General features: G+C 49.6%; 1 protein-coding gene across 2 annotated transcripts; it reads left to right on the top strand.

Annotated features, from left to right (window-relative positions):
- The first annotated feature begins 624 nt into the window (after positions 1-624).
- On the top strand, positions 625-24,917 carry LOC139766234 (uncharacterized). Of its 2 annotated transcripts, XM_071694573.1 has the most exons (3): positions 644-982; positions 7,947-8,250; positions 22,391-24,917. In XM_071694573.1, exons 1-3 carry the CDS (start codon positions 901-903, stop codon positions 23,631-23,633), a joined length of 1,629 nt encoding a protein of 542 aa, XP_071550674.1. In that variant the 5' UTR covers positions 644-900; the 3' UTR covers positions 23,634-24,917. The 2 variants fall into 2 exon arrangements, with proteins under 2 accessions (XP_071550675.1, XP_071550674.1); XM_071694574.1 differs by lacking the exon at positions 7,947-8,250 and having other exon boundaries at positions 625-982.
- The last annotated feature ends 1,551 nt before the right edge of the window (positions 24,918-26,468 follow it).

The following is a 26,468-nucleotide window of genomic DNA, read 5'->3' as shown; positions in this document are numbered from 1 at the left end:
TATATATATATATATAATCAATTTGGTCACCTGATCATCAGCACGTTTTATGAAGGCAAAGTGACAACATGCATGGGGCAGGCAGGTCACCTGTGTGTGTGTGTGTGTGTGTGTGTGTGTGTGTGTGTGTGTGTGTGTGTGTGTGTGTGTGTGTGTGTGTGTGTGTGTGTGTGTGCCTGAGTACCTGCCTCGCCACGGGAGGGCGTCCCAGAGCGCCACTGTGATGACCATGTGTTGTAGGCCTCCTCCTCCTCCCCCCCCTCCTCTCTCTCTCTCTCTCTCTCTCTCTCCCCGTCGTCGTTACGATGCTCACAGCACTGCCACACACATACCCCACGTCACTCAATCTATGCCCCGGAATGCCCAATGAAGACGGGTGTGGCGGGCTGTGGAAGAGGGAGAGAGGAGGTGGTAGGCTGGGGTGGAGTTGTGTGTAGCAGGAGCATGCGGGGTGTGCGTGCGTGCGCGGCCTTGAAGCGGCGGGAAAGAGCGGCGGGAGAGATGGAAGGGAGGGAGGGAGGGAGGGAGGGGGGAAAGTGGGGGGGGTATGGGGGGGAGGGAGAGTGGAGTGGAGGGAGGGAGGGAAGGAGGGTGGTGATAGGGGAGAGGCCTTGAGAACCTGACCTCATACAGATAGTCACCGTCCTCACTACACAATGTCAGTTCGCATGAGGCACAGGTGCGGCACGACGGGCCCTGGCCACACTGTCGGACCTCCTCCCCTCGCCGACACCCCAGTGTAACGGTGTAGTGATGACGTTCATACACACACGACACAGTAGTACATGACATATATATGTAAACCAAACTGCAAATTATCGGGAAAAAAAAAGGAGTTTATATATCTAGATAATAACCGAGTGTGGAGTGAGTGTAAACCAGTGAGCGGGTGGTCACACCATGGATACGACGCTCGTCAAGGGTCTCCTGTCGCCTGCCTCGTTCCTCCTGCCCAGCAGCAGCTCCTCACGCCACAGCCCAAGTGAGTCTTCCTTTCATATTTTTTTTTACTCACCCTCTTCGGTCTCCACTAGTGCCATCCTCCACACCCTCTCTCACACACACTCCTACCCCACGCCTCCCTCCTTCAAAGCCGAACGTTACACCTCCCTCTCTCTCTCCCTTCCTCCTCCTTCAAATGCAAAAAAAATAATTAAAAACATGGAGAAAAAGTGACTGGACAATGCTATAGCCGGCGCGCGGGCGCGGCCGGCTCTGGAGGACCACTCCTCCCCAATCCCAGGACCTGCCTGCCTGCCTCCCTCCCTCACCCGCCTGGTCCGGGTGAAAGTACCAAAACACCGTATGAATGAACTCCAGTGTCTACTGGCCCCTCCTGAAGACGCTGCCCCTCGGTGCACGGCAGCAGGGAGGGGCCGCGGGCCAGGCAGGGGCACTGGTGATGAACACGGCGGGACAGGAGGGAGGAGGACAGGAAATGGACGGGTTGGCTAGCCAGGGGCACCACGCCCGACACACGGTCGGCCGTAGGCACGCCAGGCGGTACCCATGCTAGTATATAGGCCACCCCAGCAAGACGGTAAAGGAGGCAACAAGCAACGTAGGAGACAGAGCAACAAGCAAGGTAGAAGACAGGGCAACAAGTAAGGTAGTAGACATAGCAACAAGTAAGGCATTAGACCAACAAGCAAGGTAGGAGACAGGGCAACAAGCAAGGTAGTAGACAGGGCAACAAGCAAGGTAGTAGACAGGGCAACAAGCAAGGTAGTAGACAGAGCAACAAGCAAGGCAGTAGACAGAGCAACAAGCAAGGCAGTAGACATAGCAACAAGTAAGGCATTAGACCAACAAGCAAGGTAGTAGACAGGGCAACAAGCAAGGTAGTAGACAGGGCAACAAGCAAGGTAGTAGACAGGGCAACAAGCAAGGCAGTAGACATAGCAACAAGTAAGGCATTGGACCAACAAGCAAGGTAGAAGACAGAGCAACAAGCAAGGTAGTAGACAGGGCAACAAGCAAGGCAGTAGACATAGCAACAAGTAAGGCATTAGACCAACAAGCAAGGTAGAAGACAGGGCAACAAGCAAGGCAGTAGACAGCAACAAGCAAGGCAGTAGACAGGGCAACAAGCAAGGCAGTAGACATAGCAACAAGTAAGGCATTAGACAGCAACAAGCAAGGCAGTAGACATAGCAACAAGCAAGGCAGTAGACATAGCAACAAGTAAGGCATTAGACAGCAACAAGCAAGGCAGGAGACACCAACAAGTAAGGCAGTAGACATAGCAACAAGTAAGGCATTAGACCAACAAGCAAGGTAGGAGACAGGGCTACAAGCAAGGCAGTAGACATAGCAACAAGCAAGGCAGTAGACATAGCAACAAGTAAGGCATTAGACCAACAAGCAAGGTAGGAGACAGGGCAACAAGCAAGGTAGTAGACAGGGCAACAAGCAAGGCAGTAGACATAGCAACAAGTAAGGCATTAGACAGTAACAAGCAAGGTAGGAGACAGGGCAACAAGCAAGGCAGTAGACACAGCAACAGGTAAGGCAGTAGATAGCAACAAGCAAGGAGGTAGACAGCAACAAGCAAGGTAGGAGACAGAGCAACAAGCAAGGTAGAAGACAGGACAACAAGCAAGGTAGGAGACAGGGCAACAAGCAAGGAATAGTAGACAGGACAACAAGCAAGGCAGTAGACATAGCAACAAGTAAGGCAGTAGATAGCAACAAGCAAGGTAGCAGACATAGCAACAAGCAAGGCAGTAGACAGGGCAACAAGCAAGGTAGTAGACAGGGCAACAAGCAAGGTAGTAGACAGGGCAACAAGCAAGGCAGTAGACAAGGCAACAAGCAATGCCGTAGACAGGACAACAAGCAGGGCAGGAGACAGGACAAGACTAGGCGGTGGAAAGAGCAAGCAAAGCAGTAGACAGTACAACAAGTAAAGCAATAGACAGGACAGCAAGCAATGCAGTAGACAGGACAGGCAAATCAGGTGACAGTACAAAGTAATAGACGGGATATCAAGCAAGACAGTAGACAGGACAACAAGCAAGGCAGTAAACAGGACAGGCAAGGAAATAGACAGGACAACAAGTAAGACAAACATGACAACAAGCAAGGCAGTAAGTAGACAGGACAACAAGGAAGGCAGCAAGTGGGACAGTATACGAGGCAGCAGGCAGAACAGTATACAGGGCAGCAGACAGGACAGTATACGAGGAAGCAGACAGGACAGTATACGAGGAAGCAGGCAGGACAGAATACATGGCAGCAGACAGGACAGTATACGGGGCAGCAGGCAGGACAGTATACATGGCAGCAGGCAGGACAGTATACGGGGCAGCAGGCAGGACAGTATACACGGCAGCAGGCAGGACATTGTACATGGCACTAGGCAGGACAGTATACGGGGCAGCAGGCAGGACAGTATACATGGCAGCAGGCAGGACAGTATACGGGGCAGGAGGAAGGACAGTATACGGGGCAGCGGGCAGGACAGTATACGGGGCAGCAGGCAGGACAGTATACATGGCAGCAGGCAGGACAGTATACGGGGCAGCAGGCAGGACAGTATACATGGCAGCAGGCAGGACAGTATACGGGGCAGGAGGAAGGACAGTATACGGGGCAGCAGGCAGGACAGTATACGGGGCAGCAGGCAGGACAGTATACGAGGAAGCAGGCAGGACAGAATACATGGCAGCAGACAGGACAGTATACGGGGCAGCAGGCAGGACAGTATACATGGCAGCAGGCAGGACAGTATACGGGGCAGCAGGCAGGACAGTATACACGGCAGCAGGCAGGACATTGTACATGGCACTAGGCAGGACAGTATACGGGGCAGCAGGCAGGACAGTATACATGGCAGCAGGCAGGACAGTATACGGGGCAGGAGGAAGGACAGTATACGGGGCAGCGGGCAGGACAGTATACGGGGCAGCAGGCAGGACAGTATACATGGCAGCAGGCAGGACAGTATACGGGGCAGCAGGCAGGACAGTATACATGGCAGCAGGCAGGACAGTATACGGGGCAGGAGGAAGGACAGTATACGGGGCAGCAGGCAGGACAGTATACGGGGCAGCAGACAGGACAGTATACGGGGCAGCAGACAGGACAGTATACGAGGCAGCAGGCAGGACAGTATACGAGGCAGCAGGCAGGGCAGTATACGAGGAAGCAGACAGGACAGTATACGAGGCAGCAGGCAGGACAGAATACGGGGCAGCAGGCGGGAGACCATACGGTATATGAGCTGCGGACAAGCAGAGTAATATATACATGACAGGAGGACGGGTCGCAGACACGGCAAGAACAAAAAGCAGAAAACACAGCAGTAGAGGAAGTAGTGGGGGCGGGACAGTAGACGGGACAGAGGGAGCGGGCCAGTAAGACATCAGACCAGTGTGGAGGTGGGACAGGCAGGTTAGGGGAGGCGGGGGGTATTATGATTGTGGGTGGGACAGGCAAGGCAGGAAGTGAAACTCTACACGGTGGGACAGCAGGTGTGGGTAGTGCCCCGGGGGATAACATGTATACGGGACAGTACGTGGACAAGAGAGTGTGGATCAGCAGACCCGGGGGAAAAAAGAAGAGGAGGAGGAGGAGAAGAAACACTTAAAAACGCAACACAGTTGCAAGTGGGAGTTACCACAGGACGTGAGACGTGACACAATATGAGTGGGTGGCACCGCAGGTGGGTGGGTCTTCCTGGTCCTACCCAACCACCCACCAAGGTCGGCCACATTCACCCCCTACTTGGCCGCCCCCCCTCCGTCAGCGTAAGGGGGGAAGGTGGGGTGCCAAGACGACACCACCACCTCACACCTGGGCGCCTTCGATCGCGAACTTTACACGTCACACATACGTGTCCACAGTTACGCCTCCTCCATCTCTTACGTGCAGACGTACTAGATCGACGTGGTCTGGTAAGGAAGGGTCGTACCAGACCTCAGGACTGGCACAGAGAGCACCGACCCAACCATCCCCACTATGACGACCATCGCGCGCACTTTCACATCTTCGTCAGCAGACCGGCGGCGCGCAGAATGACGACGCCCCCATGACTAACACGGACGGAAGGAAGAAAAAAAGGGAGGGGGAGGGAAATCCTCACCAGTTGTTTACTGTAGACTAAGAGGCGGTGACCCTCTCTCTCTCTCTCTCTCTCTCTCTCTCTCTCTCTCTCTCTCTCCCTATACCGAAGGTTTTACGCAATCAGCCTTCGCGAATCGAGACTCAGTCTCTGTGAAGACACCTGGGGACTTTACTGGCGGGGGCCATACACCTGGGGACTTACTGGCGGGGCCCATACACCTGGGGACTTACTGGCGGGGCCCATACACCAGGGGACTTACTGACAGGGCCATACACCTGGGGACTTACTGGCGGGGCCCATACATCTGGGGACTTACTGGCGGGGCCCATACACCTGGGGACTTACTGGCGGGGCCCATACACCTGGGGACTTACTGGCGGGTCCCATACACCTGGGGTCTTACTGGCGGGGCCCATACACCTGGGGACTTACTGGCGGGGCCCATACACCTAGGGTCTTACTGGCGGGGCCCATACACCTGGGGACTTACTGGCGGGGCCCATACACCTGGGGACTTACTGGCGGAGCCCATACACCTGGGGACTTACTGGCGGGTCCCATACACCTGAGGACTTACTGGCGGGGCCCATACACCTGGGGACTTACTGGCGGGGCCCATACACCTAGGGTCTTACTGGCGGGGCCCATACACCTGGGGACTTACTGGCGGGGCCCATACACCTGGGGACTTACTGGCGGGGCCCATACACCTGGGGACTTACTGGCGGAGCCCATACACCTGGGGTCTTACTGGCGGGGCCCATACACCTGGGGACTTACTGGCGGGGCCCATACACCTGGGGACTTACTGGCGGGGCCCATACACCTGGGGACTTACTGACATGGCCATACACCTGGGGACTTACTGGCGGGGACGAAGCGTCTGGTGAGTGTGGTTCCGGGTGACCCACGTCAACAGTGATGCCATCAGTGGAAGCATAACACGTACGTCAGTGTCTCGGAGGCCGTTACGTCTGCTGTCTCACCAGAGGCGCCACACTTACTTCCTTACTCATAAATCATTCCCTTTACACGTTCCTGTGTACACCCCTCTCTGCTACACACGATCCTGTGTACACCCCTCTCTGCTACACACGATCCTGTCTACACCCCTCTCTACTACACACGATCCTGTGTACATCCCTCTCTACTACATACGTTCCTATGTACACCCCTCTCTGCTACACACGATCCTGTGTACACCCCTCTCTGCTACACACGTTCCTATGTACACCCCTCTCTGTTACATACGATCCTGTGTACACCCCTCTCTGCTACACACGATCCTGTGTACACCCCTCTCTGCTACACACGATCCTGTGTACACCCCTCTCTGTTACATACGTTCCTATGTACACCCCTCTCTACTACATACGTTCTTGCGTACACCCCTCTCTGCTATATATATATATATATATATATATATATATATATATATATATATATACTTTTTTTTTTTTTTCAAACTATTCGCCATTTCCGGCATTAGCAAGGTAGCGTTTAGAACAGGACTGGGCCCCTGAGGGAATATCCTCACCTGGCCCCCTTCTCTGTTCCTTCTTTTGGAAAATAAAATAAAAAAAAAAACAAGAAGACAGGATTTCCAGCCAGCAGCTCCCTATCCCCTTTTAGTCGCCTTGTACGACACGCAGGGAATACGTGGGAAGTATTCTTTTTCCCCTGTCCCCATGGATATATATATATATATATATATATATATATATATATATATATATATATATATATATATATATATATATATCCCTTTCAACTCTAACCTCACAAGCTCGTGTTTATGGAATCTTTCATTACCACTAAGGACTTGGGAGGCAAGCAGTGGCCTCCTGCTGCTAACACGCCTTCCCATTCCTACGTAGCGATGAAGATATGGAAGCATTGTAGCTAGACAGGCAGCCCCCAGAGTGTAGTTAGACAAGCAACCTCAGAGTGTAGCTAGACAGGCAGCCCTAGAGTGTAGCTAGACAAGCAACCTCAGAGTGTAGCTAGACAGGCAGCCCCAGAGTGTAGCTACACAGGCAGCCCCAGAGTGTAGTTAGACAAGCAACCTCAGAGTGTAGCTAGACAGGCAACCCCAGAGTGTAGTTAGACAAGCAGCCCTAAAGTGTAGCTAGACAGGCAGCCCCCCAGAGTGTAGCTAGACAGGCACCCCCCAGAAAGGAAGCTACACAGGCAGCCCCCAGAGTGCAGCTAGACAGGCAGCCCCCAGAGTGCAGCTAGACAGGCAGCCCCCCAGAGTGTAGCTAGACAGGCAGCCCCAGTACCACAACAGCAAATTAAGGAGGTCAAAGACTGCATATTCTAGTGACATCCTTTTGGCTGGACACAAATTACTTATGCTTCGTCGAGGAATGACGAAGCAAGGAGAGAGAGACACTGGTGCGTGTGCCTTCACCACTTCTCTCCTCACATCTCCCGTCATAACCCTATGGGTATTTACGTGTTTGTTTAATGTTAGCTGAGACGGCACGGGCAGCTGAGGCCCTCATCAAGACCATCCCATTAACACTATATACATATATATATATATATATATATATATATATATATATATATATATATATATATATATATATACACACACACACTAGCCTGAGCCAGATACCCTTTAAACTGATCAACCCCTTGGGGAGGATGAACAGTTGGGTTAACTGTGGACTCGAACCTGTGCGCTCGACCCTGGGCGTCCCGTGAATGCGTCACGGTCAGAAACGCTGACCAATACGGGATTCCATAAATGTGATCCTATATATATATATATATATATATATATATATATATATATATATATATATATATATATATATATATATAATCTTTCTCTCCACCATATGACGAGACCAAACTTCCCTTGTTGCAGGGGTAGTGGAGAGCCAGGCGGCTCACCCAGCCAGCGATGACACCTGCCCTGTCGCGCCCTTGCCTCGCTGCTGCTCCTCCTCCTCCTCCTGCCCAACCTCGACGAGACCGCCTCCGCCTCCCGCCGCTGACGGCAGCTCCACCTGCCGCCCCCCGAGGTGGATCAGACCCCTGGGCTACTGCGAGAGGCTCATGACGTCAGCGCACGGCTTCGGGTGCATGACGACCGTGTATGCCCTCTGGCTCGACGCCAGGCAGCCCATCAACTTTGACCTCATCAAACAAGCAACCACAGTGATATACAGGTGTGTCTCATCCCACCATTACCCTCACGTGGGTTCAGCTTATTATGGTATATATCCTGGCTATCTATGTACAAATATAACTACACTTCAAACTATTGATACATCAAAACACACACATAAACATACACTACCTTATGCTAGGTGTGTGTGTGTGTGTGTGTGTGTGTGTGTGTGTGTGTGTGTGTGTGTGTGAATACAATTGAGTAAATGACTTGCTACATATATAACAGGTTAAGATACGAGGTAATACGAGTGTAAGACTCTTCCCGCAACACACAATTAGTAAACACACACACACACACACACACACACATATATATATATATATATATATATATATATATATATATATATATATATATATATATATAAACGTGTTCACAATATCTCAAGAGATAAGTAGGTCATTCCGTATGACCCTCACCTCAGACAGGCGTAGCATACTCAGTAAGCAGGAGCACGGCTGTGTGTGTGTGTGTCTGGCATACACCTTAAGCACGGGGCAAACTGGTAAGCAGCAGGCATGTAGCTAGACCGACATCACACACCGCCGTCACCGTGTTCGATGACGCGACCCTTACTTGCAGACGAGCGTTTGTTGACGGGTCACGAGAACATCGTACAATGATGGGGGAGTTGTCGTACCCGCGCCACCCGTATGCTTCTCGATCCGCCGGGTTAACGCGACACCAAGTGAGGTAGTGACTGATCCACACGACACTAAGAGATCCTGAACTACTGTACATTAATATCTCATGTTATACCGTCGACCACATAACATAGCCTACCGGGAACCTGCAAAAGACAGAGACGACTTGGCATGCGACTCACCTGGACTGCATTTCATATCGGGTTGAGTCGTCCTCACGATGTTTACAAGACGACCAAACAGACCTTTCTCAAGCCAGGTCTCTACTCCATCATACTCAGCAATGCTGACAAGTGCATTAACACTCGCGAAGCCTTCGTAGACCCAGGTGAACGCAACGCATCAGGTATTATAACACATAACCAATGTAGAGTGCTATGGTGAGCACAGAGGCGGGGCTCCACACAGTAATGCTGTGTGGGTCAGTAAGCACAACAGATACGTCTGGATCAGTGCGCAATGCAGATATATCAGGCAGGCATAACGTGATGCCCACAACTCAAGTGTAGGTCATGTGCTGCACCACACAAGCACAAGCTACAATAATACGCAACCTACAGTCCCTATATCGCAGATTTTAGGCCTCCGGGTCTCAGACTGTCGCCAACTCTGTACAGAACTCCCCTCACTGACGTGAACGTTCTTCTCCCCAACCCGCACCTTGCAGGGCCTTGAACCTCACTAATGCAAGCACCTGGAACCACAGTACCATTATATGTCCCGAGCTTATACTCATCTTGGTCGCGTTCCTGTCATGCCTGGTCCATGCTGCAGCACGCAGCCTGGCGGATGGTCAAATGAAAGTGAAATGTGTAACGTCGCGTCTAGTGGGTCAGGCCTCAGGTGCGTGTGTCCCTCAAGACACAGACGAGAATGTCAACGTCGAGAAGCTCCCTAACAACGAGGGGCCTTACCGGCCACCGTCAGGAGTGCCAGTGTCTGTATACAGGCTCGCCATGGTGTTAACCAGACCCCACTCCTCCTCTCTACTGACGTCGCTTACCAACCGTCGCTGGCGAAGAACCCTGGCACTCTCTACCTTGGCCCATGACGATAACGGTGGGGGGGTGCAAGACACCATCTCGGTTTCATCCTCATTCATTCGGGGTTCAAGAGCGGCCTTCTGCATGGCGGGCGATGTGTTCCTTGAAGAGAGAAAAAAAATATGGTGGTCTGTAGAAGGTTGTGCCCGATCTCTTGGCCTTCCTCGGCCAGTGGTGTTTACCTTGGTGAAGTCCGCTTCTATTGAGGGCAGAGTTCCAGGGTCAGCACGGCGGCGACGGCGGCGGCGACTCGGTCGGTCGTCCCGTCCGGTGACTCAGTCGCCACCGTCATCATCGCTGTTGTTGTCATCGTAATCATTGTGACTATGGGAAAATGGGAGGGAGGAGAGAGGGAAGGAGGAGGGAGGAGGGTGTGTGTGTGTGTCTGAGCTTATCCGAATCCCGCACCCTCTTGGTCCTTGAAATGTTATCCAAATACATTTTTTTCCCCGCTTCTCTTAGTCTGCAATCCCCCGACAACACATACACACTCACACAGACACACATACACACACGGTAGACAGACAGAGACTCGTAAGGTTGCTGGGGATTCCTGACACATCATAAGACGGTGTTCGGAGGCATCTTACTTACATTTTGTTCACTTTCCTCCTCCGCCGGGATCTTCCATACAATGTTCCTCTGTAAAGGTATAGGGACGGGTCTGTTCTCAGGCGCCCCGGGTCATTTCCCCCACACATTAATGCTCGAGAACGTCCTCGCGGGTTTCCTCTCGTCCACCTCAACGTTATAAGCGTCCTTGTACACTCCCATCCCTGCCCCGCCCATTACTTTCACAAGGGGTGTCTCCCCCTCTCCTCTAGGCGGTGAGTGAGCTGGCCGAACAATCGCTAGGTCTCCTCCACTGGAGCCGCCAGACTCGGCCTCTTCCCAGCACGTGTCTCAGGGTCACAAACATCTCCGGGGGTCATCCCGCAAATTTTCTCTCGTAACCTTCATATTATATGGGTCGTGTGAGCCTCCTGCCCACATACGGCCCGGAAGATGCAAGGCTGAACTCCTCAGGCAGTAGTTTTCTTCTTCCGTGTTGTGTGTGTGATGTCGGGGGGGGGGGGGGTTACAGAGTAAGAGAAGCGGATAATACCAATGACAATGTCATACAAGAGAGGTGTCCAGCCCTCCCTCCACCCCGTCTCCGGCAATCAGTCCCTCGGCCGAGCAACATACAGCAGTACAACGCCGGGAGAGGCCAGCAGTCCTTGCAACATGGTCACCACAGACCATGAACGCGTCGCATGCAACGGCAGGAGCGCTGGATGGTATAAGGCGGCCACAGGTCATGGAAGTGCGAGGGAATGATTGCACCAGCGTTCACTACGCCAACCACACCCAAGACCCTGACATCAGTCATGATGAAGACTGAACACAGCTATTGAGCTGCAATTTCCTCAAAATAACTATGATTATCTATACTTTGTGTGTGTGTGGTTCATCATCAAAGATGTCTTTAAGTTGCAGTAATAGGACAGGCACAACAACACACCAAAAGAAAGAGATAACTGGTGACTTACTGACAATTATGATAGAGAGAGAGAGAGAGAGAGAGAGAGAGAGAGAGAGAGAGAGAGAGAGAGAAGTCCAGGTGAGGAAAACGTCGTGTGGACGGCAGAAACGTTTCGATCAGCCTCCAAACGTATATCCCAGAACACCCCGGGATAACACGGGCATGTTACTTACTATCCAGCACTGGAATGCTATTGACGATTTTCAAGAGAACTATTTTACGATTAAACCTATGGTAAACTAAACAAAAAAAAATATCAAATTTTCCACCGAGTGATTAATAGTAATAATCTGAAGACGGTATAGTCGTGTTATACCATTGCTATAAGTTATACATATAAGAATTTGTGAGGGTGTGTGAACTTCCTGGTGTTTCCCCACAAGATTTCGAGTCTACGTGATTTTCACAAAGCGTTTAAACACCTTTCTTTTCCTGACCTGTTCGTATAAAGACGTTGTGAACTTCTGCAGGTTATGCTAGTGAAAACAAATCAGAAACTGTTCTCCTGCGTGAACCTAAATGTCACAGGGACCACCAAACTTATGTCGCCCGTAGAAGGACGCGCCTCACCACTTTTTGCAGTTGGCCTACGGGGCTGTGCGTAGGTATAGCGGTTTGCTCCGGAGGCCACACTCATTCGCGCCATCTCAAAGAGAATTCGACCATCTGCACCATCACGTATTTCAGTCCTTGGTCTTTGGTGTCTGTCGTTTGCTTGAGGTGATCGTAAATGCAAAGGTGCTGTTCTTGTCCTTCAGAAGACTCCACTGACTTAAAAGAGGTTCTCGTCCTTCGGGTCTCCACGTAGTAATCATTCCTTCGACTATCTTTCTGCAGGTGCTCCTCCAAGGGAAACGGGTCGATAGTGTTTTTTTTTTTCTGCTGTTGTTGTCTTGGCGTTTCTCGATTTTTTCGTTTTTTTTTTTGTTAGCACCGTTACGACGACTTCTTAAAATTTCCAGGGGGGGGGGGAAACTTGTGTGTGTTGAGCATAGCGTTGTAGATGTTGAGAAGGTAATTTGAGTATTTCTGTGGTTCCATATTGATATATTGCTTGATTAAATCAGACTTTTTATGGTTGTATTTTCCACCCTTTTAAGACTTGTTGCCACAGTAGCTCAAGCTCTCTATTCTCATCTACATGTAGGTGTCAGGGACAGTCCCGCCTGTCGAGTCTGTGATCTGGGGCGAAACCATTCTGTTCTCAGTCAACAGGCGTCAACACCGTTGCTTAATTCAACCAATGACAGGAACGTGAATGGAATATCCCACTCACCTGTATACCTGCCCGCTAAAAGGCTTAGGTTAAGAATACCAGCAGCGCAGTATTGCAGATTATTCCAGTCCTCGCACATACATACTCGTCAGCCTCATAATCACACCCGAGTGGTGGCTCTCTCGACCTTGGCCACCACAACTTCATCTCCTCGCGTCAAGGACGACTTCAAGATACTGCTGCCATGACGATAATAATGACACCTGAACCCAAATAACGCGGACGGTTCTCCACCAACAAACACGCCCACTTAGGACATAACACGAGAAACGTGGCAGACGGAGGCAACACGAAACTTAAAAACCCTAAGCTGGTGCTCCACACCCGCTGTGAAAATACCAACCGTTAACGTATGTAGGACTCTCTCGTCCGGCAATTTTGTTTGTTGCTCCGGTAAATACGTCGTCGGGCTATTTTGTATGAGAATGGACCATTTTCTGAGGAAAGAATTCAATTTATATTGTTGTTGCGATTTTCTCAAGAATAGAACCCAATTTACTGTCATTAATGTCTAAAAGAAAAAAAAAATAATTGGTGACAATTATGTAATCGTCTAGCGATGACAAGGCCACGCCCTATATACTGCACAATGGCATCTCATTCCTCCTCTCCCATCCCAACCCACTCCACCTATCCCACACCCACGAGGCAAAATTTTCCAAAACAGATAGATCACTGAGCCTTCTACGTGACGACGCCTACTGTCATCCATACACATGGAGAGGGTATCAGCACCAGGCGGGGGTGAACCTACTCAGTAGCCACCATATACACCTGCGTTGGTCGTTACATCAACACCACCAGTCCTTGTCCAGTGGACATGACCCTTAGCACCTAGAACAAACTGAACACTTCAAAGAAATCACAGACAACTCACAACACATATATATATATATATATATATATATATATATATATATATATATATATATATATATATATATATATAAAGTGATGAAAATTTATAAACAGATACAGTAAAAGACATACGGCTGGCAGCAGTCAACACAGCACCTCCCTCCCCCCCGCAAGTCAACAAATCCCAACATTATATAAATAAAACACTTTCTAACCTGCCTCACGTCAATGTTTGTTGACTCGAGCTGCCCTAGAATCGAAGCGCTCGCCCGACACACTTGCACTTTCCATATAATCTCCGCTGATGGCCGCAATGCGTGACTCCAACACACAAACACACTGCCTCACTATACGTGCACTGACTCAGCGCCGTGCAGGAAGCAGGGAGACGCCATGTAACTCAAAGAAATCCAACGGAGGATCGTTGTGTTCCCTCGAACGGGATACATGCACCTCTCTCTCTCTCTCTCTCTCTCTCTCTCTCTCTCTCTCTCTCTCTCTCTCTCTCTCTCTCTCTCTCTGCCCCTGGATGACGCCATTAAAATAACCGAATTACTGTTATCCGAATGAACACCGCCACGCGCTGAGATGGGTGACTGGAAGCATTATGATTTTCTTCTGATCTCATTCCTGCGTGACTGAGATGACCCATAAGTAACGAGGATATGACCCAAATGCCATAAAATATACTTATATTCCAGAAAAAAAAGGATAAGCAGGAAGTATTAACGTATGTAGATCGAGTGAACTATGGGTATAACCCGTGGGGGAAGTGGTCACTTGGCAGGGATAATGGTTTGTGACCATCATCATGTTTGCTTCCACACACACACACACACACACACGCGATATTATTCCAGTTCACCTTACAAGATAATACCACAAGTCTCTGTACTTTTAATGACACGGAGGCTTGGCGTCTCACCTATACGACTCTCTGACATTTGAAACATTTTCTTTTTACATGATTGGAAATAAAAAAGTGAACATAAAGCTGTTGTTTCCATTCATGTAAAATATCATCATTCAGGAATGCAGGAGGTTACCTCACACTCAGGGTGAACAACAACACAAAGCCAAGAGACTTCCCCAAGGTTGCCTGGCAGAGACTCCTGCTTTCCAGCCTCTCGCGGAGGTAAACTCCACCCGCCCCACCACCAACCAGACCAAACAGTAAAAACTCGTTTTCGATTACCTCACAGTAGACGCGTGGCGCTGCTGGCGAGCTGGTCTCATTACGCCTCGAATCCCAGGTTACGACCCCTTGGAAAAACAAAAATTCCTTGGTACTTTTTCATGCAGCTGAGTGAGTAACATACCGTGAGGTACCGGGGTTTAAAAGCTTACAGGGAAGTAGTACACGGTCCACACTACCCGAGATGAACGACACTAAGAAAGACGATAAAAATGATGCAGGACAACGTTCCATTCATGTGGGGGTTATCTTAACTGGGTCCAGTCTGGTGCAAGCTATGTTATGGCGCCGGCGAGACATTAGCGCACCCGATATTCCTCAGTATGCAGACATACACTTTGTAGAGGAACGGGTCAATCGGAGAGAACATACAGACATGGGCTGGCTAAGGACTGCATGTATCCAGTCGAGACGCACATACATTACAGAGTGGGTTAGTAATAAGGCAAGTTACAGACGTGGGCTGGCTGAGGACTGCATGTATCCAGTCGAGACGCACATACATCACAGAGTGGGTTAGTAATAAGGCAAGTTACAGACGTGGGCTGGCTGAGGACTGCATGTATCCAGTCGAGACGCACATACATCACAGAGTGGGTTAGTAATAAGGCAAGTTACAGACGTGGGCTGGGTGAGGGCTCCGTGTATTCAGAACACAGACACCCATACTTTACGTCGCCGACTACAGCACGTCATCGGTGCTGCGGGTCCAGTAAGCTACATTTACCGAGGTTCAATGGCTTCCAAAAGCTGGCGCAGGAGCAGAAAAACGCCCTCACCCTCGTCGTCAGCAATAAAGTATTAACAGGGGCCTGTGATGAGAGGGGGCACTTTTATGTCGTGTTGTGGGGTGCATGTATACATAACTCTACCACAACAGTATTAACAACGTTAGTCATCTGACCCCTGGCTTGAGACTGGTCTGTATGTCCCAATATTATCAACATGATCCTGATGGATGAACACGGTATGAGAGGAAATCCATAAGACCTGCACATGCCAAGTTATGTAATCTTGGAGGCAATAAGTGGGATGTGTATCCAGTTATAACAGAAACACTGGAAACCGGTCTGAGACAGTGTAAGGGAGCTGAGAGCTTGCTCTCGAAGCAGAACACCACTATAGCGCGACCCACATGGCTGAGCCGTGCAGAGGGACAATCACATCACCGCCAGCCACGAAACATCACAAGTTTCTCTTCTGTGATTATCTTTATCAGAGACATATAACGTTTGGGCTTCAGGAGAGACTGGTACTAGACTCCTCGGCTATGACGTCCCGTTCCAATACAATGGGAAATGATACAAAATCACAGCAGCCGACAAACGGTACCAGCACAAGACTGAGAGAACTCACGATTCAATTTTCTGTGGAGGTAGATCTAACCACGATCCCCGGCAGGGCAGTTGCTGATGCCTATATTTCAACTCCCTGGTAATTTGTGCGGCGTCCTTGCAGAGCTTTCGTGTGATGGGGAAAAAATATTACCTTTCATGTCCTCATCTGAAGCATATATTTATTCTCATGCAAAATCTTTCATATACGAAGTTCCACTCTCTGTACACATCACGGCGCACACCACAGCTGGCCAGCGTCGGACTCTGTTACAGACAACACCTCAAGCCTAGCTAGCTATACTCCACTGCTCCACCCCCACAGGAGCCTCGAGCTGGTGTCGTTCTCCAGTCTCCTCACCACGACGGTACGACCCTTCAACACACACGACCCTTGGGTGTGTGTTAATGGCCTTAGCTTCATCCTCACCCCTGACTGGATGAGGCTTATAGAAGAGGCTGGACCATCATCATACCCAGAGAGACGCAACATCGTGGTTGAAGAACCGTACTTCACAGTCAAGGGTTTAGCATAGGATGTCAACACCCGTTCCCAGTAGTTCACTGCTTTGGGCAACGAGATTCACGTGAGCATTTATGCCAGTGAATTCAATGGGCATCGAGTATATGGTCATCAAAGCCAGTGTCCGAACCCGCATGTTATATATATATACAAGAGGAAAACACGGGGTTTCTGCAAGGCCACTAAAAGGGGACTTTCAAGGAGAAATAAAAGGTGAGGGAGTGTGTGGGGAAAGTAATAATAGGAACGGGGGGGAAGAGCAGGAGGCTTAAACCTTTACCTTACTCTTGATGGTGCTCGTCCGTTAAGTTGTTGCCTTGAGGGTCATGCTGGTAAACACAGCTCGTCCGGTGTGACGTAAAAGCCATGAAGGCCTCGACACGCGCGTGAGTCCTCGCCTCCCACGGTGAAGTTACGCTCTAACTCAAACATTGACTTCAGCCAGAAAATCCGCCAATCATGTATTGGCTTTGTTTCGTAATCAAACCACATTACAATCGTACTGGGCGCAATATACCTCTGACCACTGAACAATCGATTAAAGCCAAAGAAAAAAAAAAATCAAATTTTCACTTGCAACAGAAACCAAACGACCAAAACAATGTCCCGAAAGTAATGTAGCCAGACGTACGACTCCTCCTAGGGTCTGTTGTTAGCAAGACAGACGAAGTTCCAAAACAGCCAGGGAACTCCTACAGTACCATTACGTGGTTTTTTTTTTTTTTGTTAACCCTGGAGCTGCTTTACATATTCCAGTCTACTTCACGTAACTGTGAGGTTTATAACTATCATCCAGGCAGTTACAACTACAAGAGCTTAAGACCTCACTTTACTACCCAGGAAGTTAGGTTCTTGGTTGGTACATCCAAATAAGGCTGATGCTACTCAGATTTTGGCTCACATGATCACTTTTTTTTTTTCAATTATGAATTTTTCAGTACGTCAACAGCAGGCTATTTTTTTTCCCACCCCCTCAACCTTTCATGAAGTCTTGGCAGTGATGACTGCTATAGGCTACGTGGGCCTACAAACTTTTATCTCGGCCCTGACAACGGCAAGTAATGGACGATCTACAGTTGTGATGAATATGTTTCAAGTTCAACGATTCTGCATCCTCACTTGGCAGCCGGAGTAAGAGGGGGAGTGGGGGGCCCACGAACTGGCTTGGTTTTAGCCTTGTAAACCTCCGTTTTGAATTATTTTACCGGATGAAGTCGCCTTATGGCCATAATCATATTCATAAATGGATGCATCTGTCCTCCAAGTCACTCAGTCACGACAAAACCAATCAATGCACTTTCATTCATGACAATGACACTACACTGACGTCTGTGGCCGCATTTCTAAATTCAACCCTTCACACACGTCACCTAACGTTTTGTGCGATTCAACCCTAAATTCAACCCTTCACACACGTCACCTAACGTTTTGTGCGATTCAACCCTAAATTCAACCCTTCACACACGTCACCTAACGTTTTGAGCGATTCAACCCTAAATTCAACCCTTCACATACGTCACCTAACGTTTTGTGCGATTCATCACTAAATTCAACCCTTCACATACGTCACCTAACGTTTTGTGCGATTCAACCCTAAAACAAAAACACGATTTGGGAGGAGTATAGGAAAGAGGTTACGTTGCATGCTAAGGATCGGCCAGCCATCATCAGAGCAAGTGTAGTGAATTCTTCCCCATACTGCTTGACTCGCAAGGTTTTCCGGTGGTCATACCTGCAGTCATGATATACAACATCACACGGACGAATTTATCTGTCATCATATTACACCGTGTGGCAGCACCGACCACTAACACGCACTGCACACACAAGCCTAGTCCACCTGGAGCGTGTCTGAGGCCCTTGGCCCCCGCGGTCCCCTCCTTAGGCACGACAGTACTACGTGGTCTTTGACTTGGCCTTTTAAAGAGGTCATATCATCAAAAGGCCAGGCTACTACGAGACTCAAGTGTCTTGTTGTCGTGCCCGTGGGTCGCAGCGTCGATGGTCCGAGGGTTTAAAAAACAGCATCGACGAGACCAGCACAAGAGGCAGCGCTAGTTCCTGGCTAGGCTGAGGAGCATCGCTACGCTACAAACATAAGTCGGTTCGGCGAGACGCATCAATACATTACTACCACATTATCCAATCGTAGAATTGCCTGGTTCCCTCCGCAATCTTGACAATTTACATGCCACTGCACAATACACTGAAAACGTGCATGAATCAGCGTAAAAGAAAAAAAAAAATCGGAGAGAATCATGTACAGCGCCCATCCGATGATCAAAGTAGAATGCATCTGTGAAAGTTATTGTCATGGTTTGCAAAAGCTTTTCCTCTTGACCGACACAGTTTCTATGCCTTATACATTGAAACCTCAACAACACGCGACTAATTCGAATATTCATGTATCACTATAAGGGACAGTAGCTCGTTTAGAGGAAATAATCACACCAATGTCTAAAATAATTCACTGAAGTTGTTTTCGTTTCGCTGCCTTTGTAAACACCACTTATCATCATTATCACTAGCTTCTGCGACTGGACTGAAACATAGCTGTTGGCCGAACGAACAGCGTACGATAAGGTGTCGGTTTCTCAAGGCACAAACCCGGTTGTTCTAGATAAGGAATTAATTCAATACTTTATTCCTTGATAGAGGAACGGGGTTCCTTGTGCTGTCACTATCTACCCCTGTACAATACTACCAGAAGCGTCTGGCAAGTGTCACGAAGACATAAAAATATAACAATGGGGCTTACTATAGCCCAAGGAAGGAGGAGGAAGGAAGGACATAATATCTGGCCAGTATGGCGAGGCTCATCGTCAGGGGGGGTCGTGGAGTGGTATTCCAACAGGCGTCACGGAAGTGCTGGGTGTGGGGAACATGTTTAGAAGGAAGCGGACAAGGTTGCAGCTGTTAGGTCCAAGCGCGTTGCTCGGGAGGGAGGAGGCGGGGATGCCAACCTCCCAGGCAAAGCCGTACCCTATGATGATGATACGGGCAGCAATCACGTCCCATAGACATGCGATAGGTCAGGGGGAGGTGACGGAGAGTATCGTACCAGGTGGGCGGGCGGGAGGGAAGGGGAGTCCATGGCGGATGGCTGGTTCCCGAGCTTCTCACTGCTAGCGGCGATTTTGGGTCCTAAAATGTAGAAGTGTTCGAGGAACAATATAGCCAGGTTTGGTCTTGTTACAACCGGTCTTGGACAAGGCTATCTGCTGCCTCACTCCCCGAGATACTAACATGGCAGGCCTGCATCCCGAGGTGTTGATGTCAGCCCCTCGTATTCGGGGGATGTGGTCCTTATCTTACCCCCTGATCCAAATGCCATCATCTTATCGGGAGCAGCAGACCTGGAGTCGCAGCAGACCAGCAGGGAGCAGACACCACCGGCATTTCCCTCAGTAAGAACAGTAGCACGGAGGGGGCTGATATCAGCTCGGCCTGAGTGGAGGATGAGGCCGCGTCAGAAACTCTTGAGAGAGAGCGAGTTGATAGACTCGGGGGGAGCATCAGGACGGGGGATGTACGTAGTAGACACCAGCCCCGGCCTTACCCGTAGCAGGGTCAACAGAGCCATCAGTGTAGGGGGACGACCCCTACCTAGAGACCAGCGGGTGGCGATCCTGGGGAGGAGGTGGTACAGGCGAAGAACAAGGCTCGAACGGTGAGATTTCGGGAACGGTTAGTTGATTTTCAAGGTTTGGTGCCGTTCGCATTGGGCTGGGGAGGTGGGTTCTATCGTTTATTATGGTGCATGTTTTAGGTGCGATACCAGTCGTTTAAATGTTTTAGGTACGATACCAGTTGTTTAAATGTTTTAGGTACGGTACCAATTAAATGATTTAGGTACGATACCAGTTGTTTAAATGTTTTACGTATAATACCAGTTGTTTAAACGTTTTAGGTGCGATACCAGTTGTTGAAATGCTTTAGGTACGATACCAGGTTTAAATGTTTTAGGTATGATACCAGTTGTTTGAATATATCTTAGGTATGATACCAGTTGTTTAAATGTTTTAGGTATGATCCCAGTTGTTTAAAAATATTCTAGGTATGATACCAGTTGTTTAAAAGTTTGACGTATGATCCCAGTTGTTTAAGAATATTCTAGGTATGATACCAGTTGTTTAAAAGTTTTAGGTATGATACCAGTTGTTTGAAAGTTTTACGCATGATCCCAGTTGTTTAAAAGTTCTAGGTATGATACCAGTTGTTTAAAAGTTTTACGCATGATCCCAGTTGTTTAAAAGTTCTAGGTATGATACCAGTTGTTTAAAAATGTTTTAAGTAATGTTTCAGGTATGATGCAGTCATTTGGTGGCGACTGTTTCAGGTACTGTGCCGGCTGTTCTAAGTACGACTGAAACAGATATTTTGGATGTAATACCTGTTTAAAGATATGGTGCCGATTCCCCTATATGTGAAACAGGAATTAAATATTTTTTCAGTCAAAAACAGGTGTACATCATAATTATTAAGTAAACTGTAAAATTATCATTATCATTATTACTTTGCTTATTATCACTATCATTATTATTATTATTACTATTATTATTATTATTATCATATCATTATTGTTATTATTATTATTATTATTATTATTATTATTATTATTGTTGTTATTATTATTATCATTATTATCATTATTATTATTATTATTATTATTATTATTATTATTATCATCATCATCCTTACATGAACGTGTGCGGGACGGTCCTCTGGTGTTGTCTGGAAGTGTTACGTGTTGCAGGTACGGCCATGGTAGAGCTGCCTGGCTGGCAGACATTCCGAGCCTGACATACGTGCCGTCAGTGTTGGCCATAGTCCCCCTGGACGCGCAGGTTGCGTGCACGGAGGGGGTTGCTGGTATATAATACAACTCTCGTATCAACACACACAAATGGGAACAAGGCTTACGAAAAGGATTTAAGGATAAGCATGGAGACAAGCGAGGGATGGGAGGATGAAAACATTTGCAAGCGAGTCCACACCGAACATTTTTCTCATTACCAATTTACTGCATTTCTATATGGTTATTCATAGAGTAAATGTGTTACTTTTAAAGATCATTGTTTCGGAACAAGCTGTGCTGTGATCTGAAGCAGAGGCATATGTGTGGTTGACCTCAATTCCCATGCGTGTGGCAATCCGGTCAACACAAAAATGACAAAAATTATGTTCGGGGTGGATTCAACATACAAACCTTCTCTACACACTACCATTCAAACCACGTTTACGTAACATTTACGCAGCAATGACTTCCTTAATCCCGAGTGTGTATTACCTTACAAGTGTTACGACAATACAGGTGGGACGGGTGTGGGCCAGTGGCAATACAGCCTATGGTAGGAGGTGTACTGTTCTCCTAGGCTAGGACCTGTACCCTTCCCAAGGTGAGGGTGGTGCAGCAGGATCTGTGTTCCCTTGGTGAGGAGGTTCACCCATGGCAGCACAGTTCAACCTCTTTGCCCTAGAACATTTTACTCACAACCCTGTTTCACCGTCTTATATTTACAAAGTTATGACCCGGATGTTGTAAGTGCCTCTATTGTGACGAACGGTTGGGTCCTTAAGAGAGAATTCCATTATAAAGATAGTAACCATTACTTTCCATTATAAAGATAGTAACCATTACTTTCCATTATAAAGATAGTAACCATTACTTTCCATTATAAAGATAGTAACCATTACTTTCCATTATAAAGATAGTAACCATTACTTTGTTCCGCAGGAAGATGCCGCACCTGCGGGTGGTGTTGGGTCGTCACCAGGGCGAGCTGTGGTGGCGCGAGAAGGAGTCGCTGCCGGTGGACGTGAGGGAGGTGACCACAGAGGACGTTGTGGCTACGCTGGAGGCCCTACTGCGCCGCCGATACAACATGGAGGAAGGTCCGCTCTGGTTCGTGCGTTTTTCTTCGTTGAGCCCGCAAGGAGAGAGAGTCCGGGACCGTAACTACAACGATAAGTACAGATACGTGTGCATCTTCGGCTTCCATCACAACATGAGTGACGGGACGACCAACATGAAGTTCTGCAAAGTGTTCGTCCAAGTGTTGAACGACCTACTCCGTGGTAAAGAGGTGGATATGGAGGAAGAGGAGGGAATCTTCGCCAGGCCACTTCACGATCTCGAGGCGGACGCAGCCTCCTCCCAGTGGTCGCTGCTGTGTACGTTCCTCTACCGATTTTACAAGGGAGTCCTCTCTTATGGCGCGTACATCAGGAACTTCACGCGCCTCTTCCCGCTCCCGGCCCACATCACGGCAGCAACCCGCGTGCTGCACCACGAACTGGACGAGACCACGTCCAGGAAGCTATACCTTCGGTGTAAGATGGAAGGAGTGACGCTCAACTCTGCCTTCACGGCGGCCGCCAACCTCGCGCTCTACCAAATGATGGCGTCCAAGAAGGAATCGCTGGACAAAACCTCCATCAACTGCGCCCAGGCCGTGAACATGCGGCGCTACTGGCCCAAAGAACTGCAACCAAACACGTTCGGGTGTCACATTTCCACGCTGGACGTGAGCTTCCCAACCACAAAAGAGAACCTGGGCGAGTTCTGGGAGTACAGCAGAAACGTCCACTCCATCCTCGCGCACCACCTCTCGGTCACAAAGCGCGCTCTGCTGGTGCAGCCCATCAGCGAGAGGATGAAACTGGTGATCGGCAGTAACTACTGGCTGGACCAGCTCCACCTGCCCTCCACCAACGACAACCACTACTGCGTGACCAACATGGGCAACCTGAACGGCACGTTCCCCGGCACGGGAGCCGAGGTGGAGGTGACCAAGGTGGTGCGTTCCGTCTCCTGCCACTTTATGCCCACACTGTGCCAGCACACGCTCCAGACCTTCCGGGGCCGCCTCTGCTACTCCCTCGACTACTACACCCAAAAGCTGACCAGGGACACGGCCTCTCAGTACGCCCAACACATCCTCCACATCCTCACCTCCTCCATCCACACGCCCAACTGATCCACCCACTACCCCACCCCCAACCAAAGCCAGTCCCCTCCCCCCGATGCAACAAGCTGCCACCAAAGGCCAGCTCCCTCAGTCAAGGAGCACCACTACCTCTCCCGTTATGCCTCACGTACAAATGTCTTCCTTACCGTTAGTGAAGCCTTAAGCACAACGGTACGATCCCTGCAGCACGACGGTACGATCCTTGCAGCATGACGGTACGATCCCTGAGCTCGACGGTACGACCCTTGCAGCACGACGGTACGATCCCTGAGCTCGACGGTACGATCCTTGCAGCACGACGGTACGATCCCTGAGCTCGACGGTACGACCCTTGCAGCACGACGGTACGATCCTGGCAGCAAGGCGGTACGACCCTTGCAGCACGACGGTACGGTCCTTGCAACACGACGGTACGACCCTTGCAGCACGACGGTACGGTCCTTGCAGCACGGCGGTACGATTCCTGAGCTCGACGGTATGATCCTGGCAGCAAGGCGGTACGACCCTTGCAGCACGACGGTACGGTCCTTGCAACACGACGGCACGATCCCTGAGCTCGACGGTACGACCCTTGCAGCACGACGGTACGGTCCTTGCAACACGACGGTACGACCCTTGCAGCACGACGGTACGGTCCTTGCAGCACGGCGGTACGATTCCTGAGCTCGACGGTACGACCCTTGCAGCACGACGGTACAGTCCTTGCAGCACGACGGTACAGTCCTTGCAGCACGACGGTACGACCCTTGCAGCACGACGGTACAGTCCTTGCAGCACGACGGTACGATCCCTGAGCTCGATGGTACGATCCTTGCAGAGCAAGAGGCGTGTGACTGACTGATGGCACGGCAATCGGGCTGACAGTTTAACAACTACATCAGGATCGCCGTGCACCAAGAACTGGAGGGGCGTGTCGCCATGGATGCGGGATCTAAACAGTGCAACACAACAGATAGAGGTCCAATCCCGGATATTTCATCATAGGACTCCCGCACTTGCCCTCAAAGTACCTGTGTGTTACGCGCGCCCGCCCCCCAAACCAGTGTGAGGTGGAGTGTAACTGGCGAGTGCTGGTGTCAGCGGCGGCGCTGTCCACGTGAGAGTGAGGCTGGCCGGTGTGACGACCGACCACCTGGCCATCAGCTGGGTGTCGGGGATGGGTGCCACCTGCACCAGAGTATAACTTGAGAGTGGCCGGTTATCTTCGAGTGACCCCCCCAGAGTACGGTGATTCACTCCCACTGACTGTGATATTTGTTCTCAATATACATACTCTCCAACAACCTCTCCAGAGCACTGGTTTGACATTACCCTCTCTGCTATGTGAAGTTTCTTATGGCTCAGAATAAGTTTCTTGTGACAGAACTTTTGGTTTTCTTTTTCAGCACGACGGTATGAATCTAGAACACAAAGGTATGATCTCAGAACAGTATGATCTCAGGGCACGAGAGTATGACCTCAGGGCATGACAGTATGACCTCAGGGCACGAGAGTATGACCTCAGGGCACGACAGTATGACCTCAGAACTGTAAGACCTAAGAGCACGACAGTATGACCTCAGGGCACGAAAGTATAACCTCATAACAGTAAATATGACCAGAGAACGACAGTATGACCTGAGGGCACGACAGTATGACCTGAGGGCACGACAGTATGACCTCAGGGCACGACAGTATGACCTTAGGGCACGACAGTATGACCTCAAGGCACGAAAGTATGACCTCAGAGCACGACAGTATGACCTCGGCACGAAAGTATGACCTCAGAACAGTAAGTATGACCTTAGAGAACGACAGTATGACCTCAAGGCACGACAGTATGACCTCACAGAGCACGACAGTATAACCTTAAGAGCACAAAACGGTACGATCCGAGTATGATGGTCCTGACCTTTGACCTGACCCTTAAGGATCAGGTCCATCGTCCCTAAGTCGTCGTGCCACTGTGCTCTGGAGTCGTACCGTCGTGCCCCCAAGTCGTACCGTCTTACCCAAAGGCCTGCCACTGGAATATAGAGCAAAATATTTAGAATTATCAGACTATAAATTCCTGTTCACATACACAGTCTACGCGACACTGACGCCCCGCCAGCAAACCAAGGAAAAAAAATAAAAAAAGAGTTGCTGGAGGGTGTGGTAAACACGAATCACCCACGTCAGTGCCTGTCAGTGTCCCTTCCTTCCCTCATTCTCAGTGACTGTCAACTGCATGGCAACTTTGGATATCTAACGAGCCAGAGTGAGCTGTGCACACACACACACACACACACACACACACACACGCACGGGAGACACGGCCGGTAATTCACGCAAGCCAGGTCATGACGTGTGCCGGTCTGGCCGCACTGAGGGGCACAGAAGACAAACGTTCCGTCTTGCTACCAAAAAAAAAAGCCTCGGGGATGGGAACGGACTGAACCACTAGACTCCGGAATGAACCTAACACAAGCAGGGCAATATGGAAGAGCACACCACATACGCCGACATTATCCGAGGTAACGTAAACACTTGTCTCCCACCGCACCATCATGTTCACTACGGTGGGCGAGACCCCACACTAGTAAATTCATCATCACTACACCATCGGCAAACGCATCTGCACCTCACCATCCACGCCAGGGGCTTTAAAAGCAATATGTTCCACCAGTACATATCCCATACCTTCATTATGAGTAATGATAGCGAATGACAGCATACATCACTCACCTTCACTAAATATCTAAGTACCTCCACACGATATACACCTCATACAACTATCCTAACCTGTAAGGGGTCAGGTCAAAGGCAGAAGTCATGCTAGTGAGTGTACGCCAATCATGCTCACTAAATACACACGTCAACAAA

Source organism: Panulirus ornatus, chromosome 57, assembly GCF_036320965.1.
Source record: "Panulirus ornatus isolate Po-2019 chromosome 57, ASM3632096v1, whole genome shotgun sequence".
Taxonomy (NCBI): domain Eukaryota; kingdom Metazoa; phylum Arthropoda; class Malacostraca; order Decapoda; family Palinuridae; genus Panulirus; species Panulirus ornatus.
The sequence above is the reverse complement of the archived record's forward strand: the minus strand, read 5'-3'. Positions and strand labels throughout refer to the sequence as shown.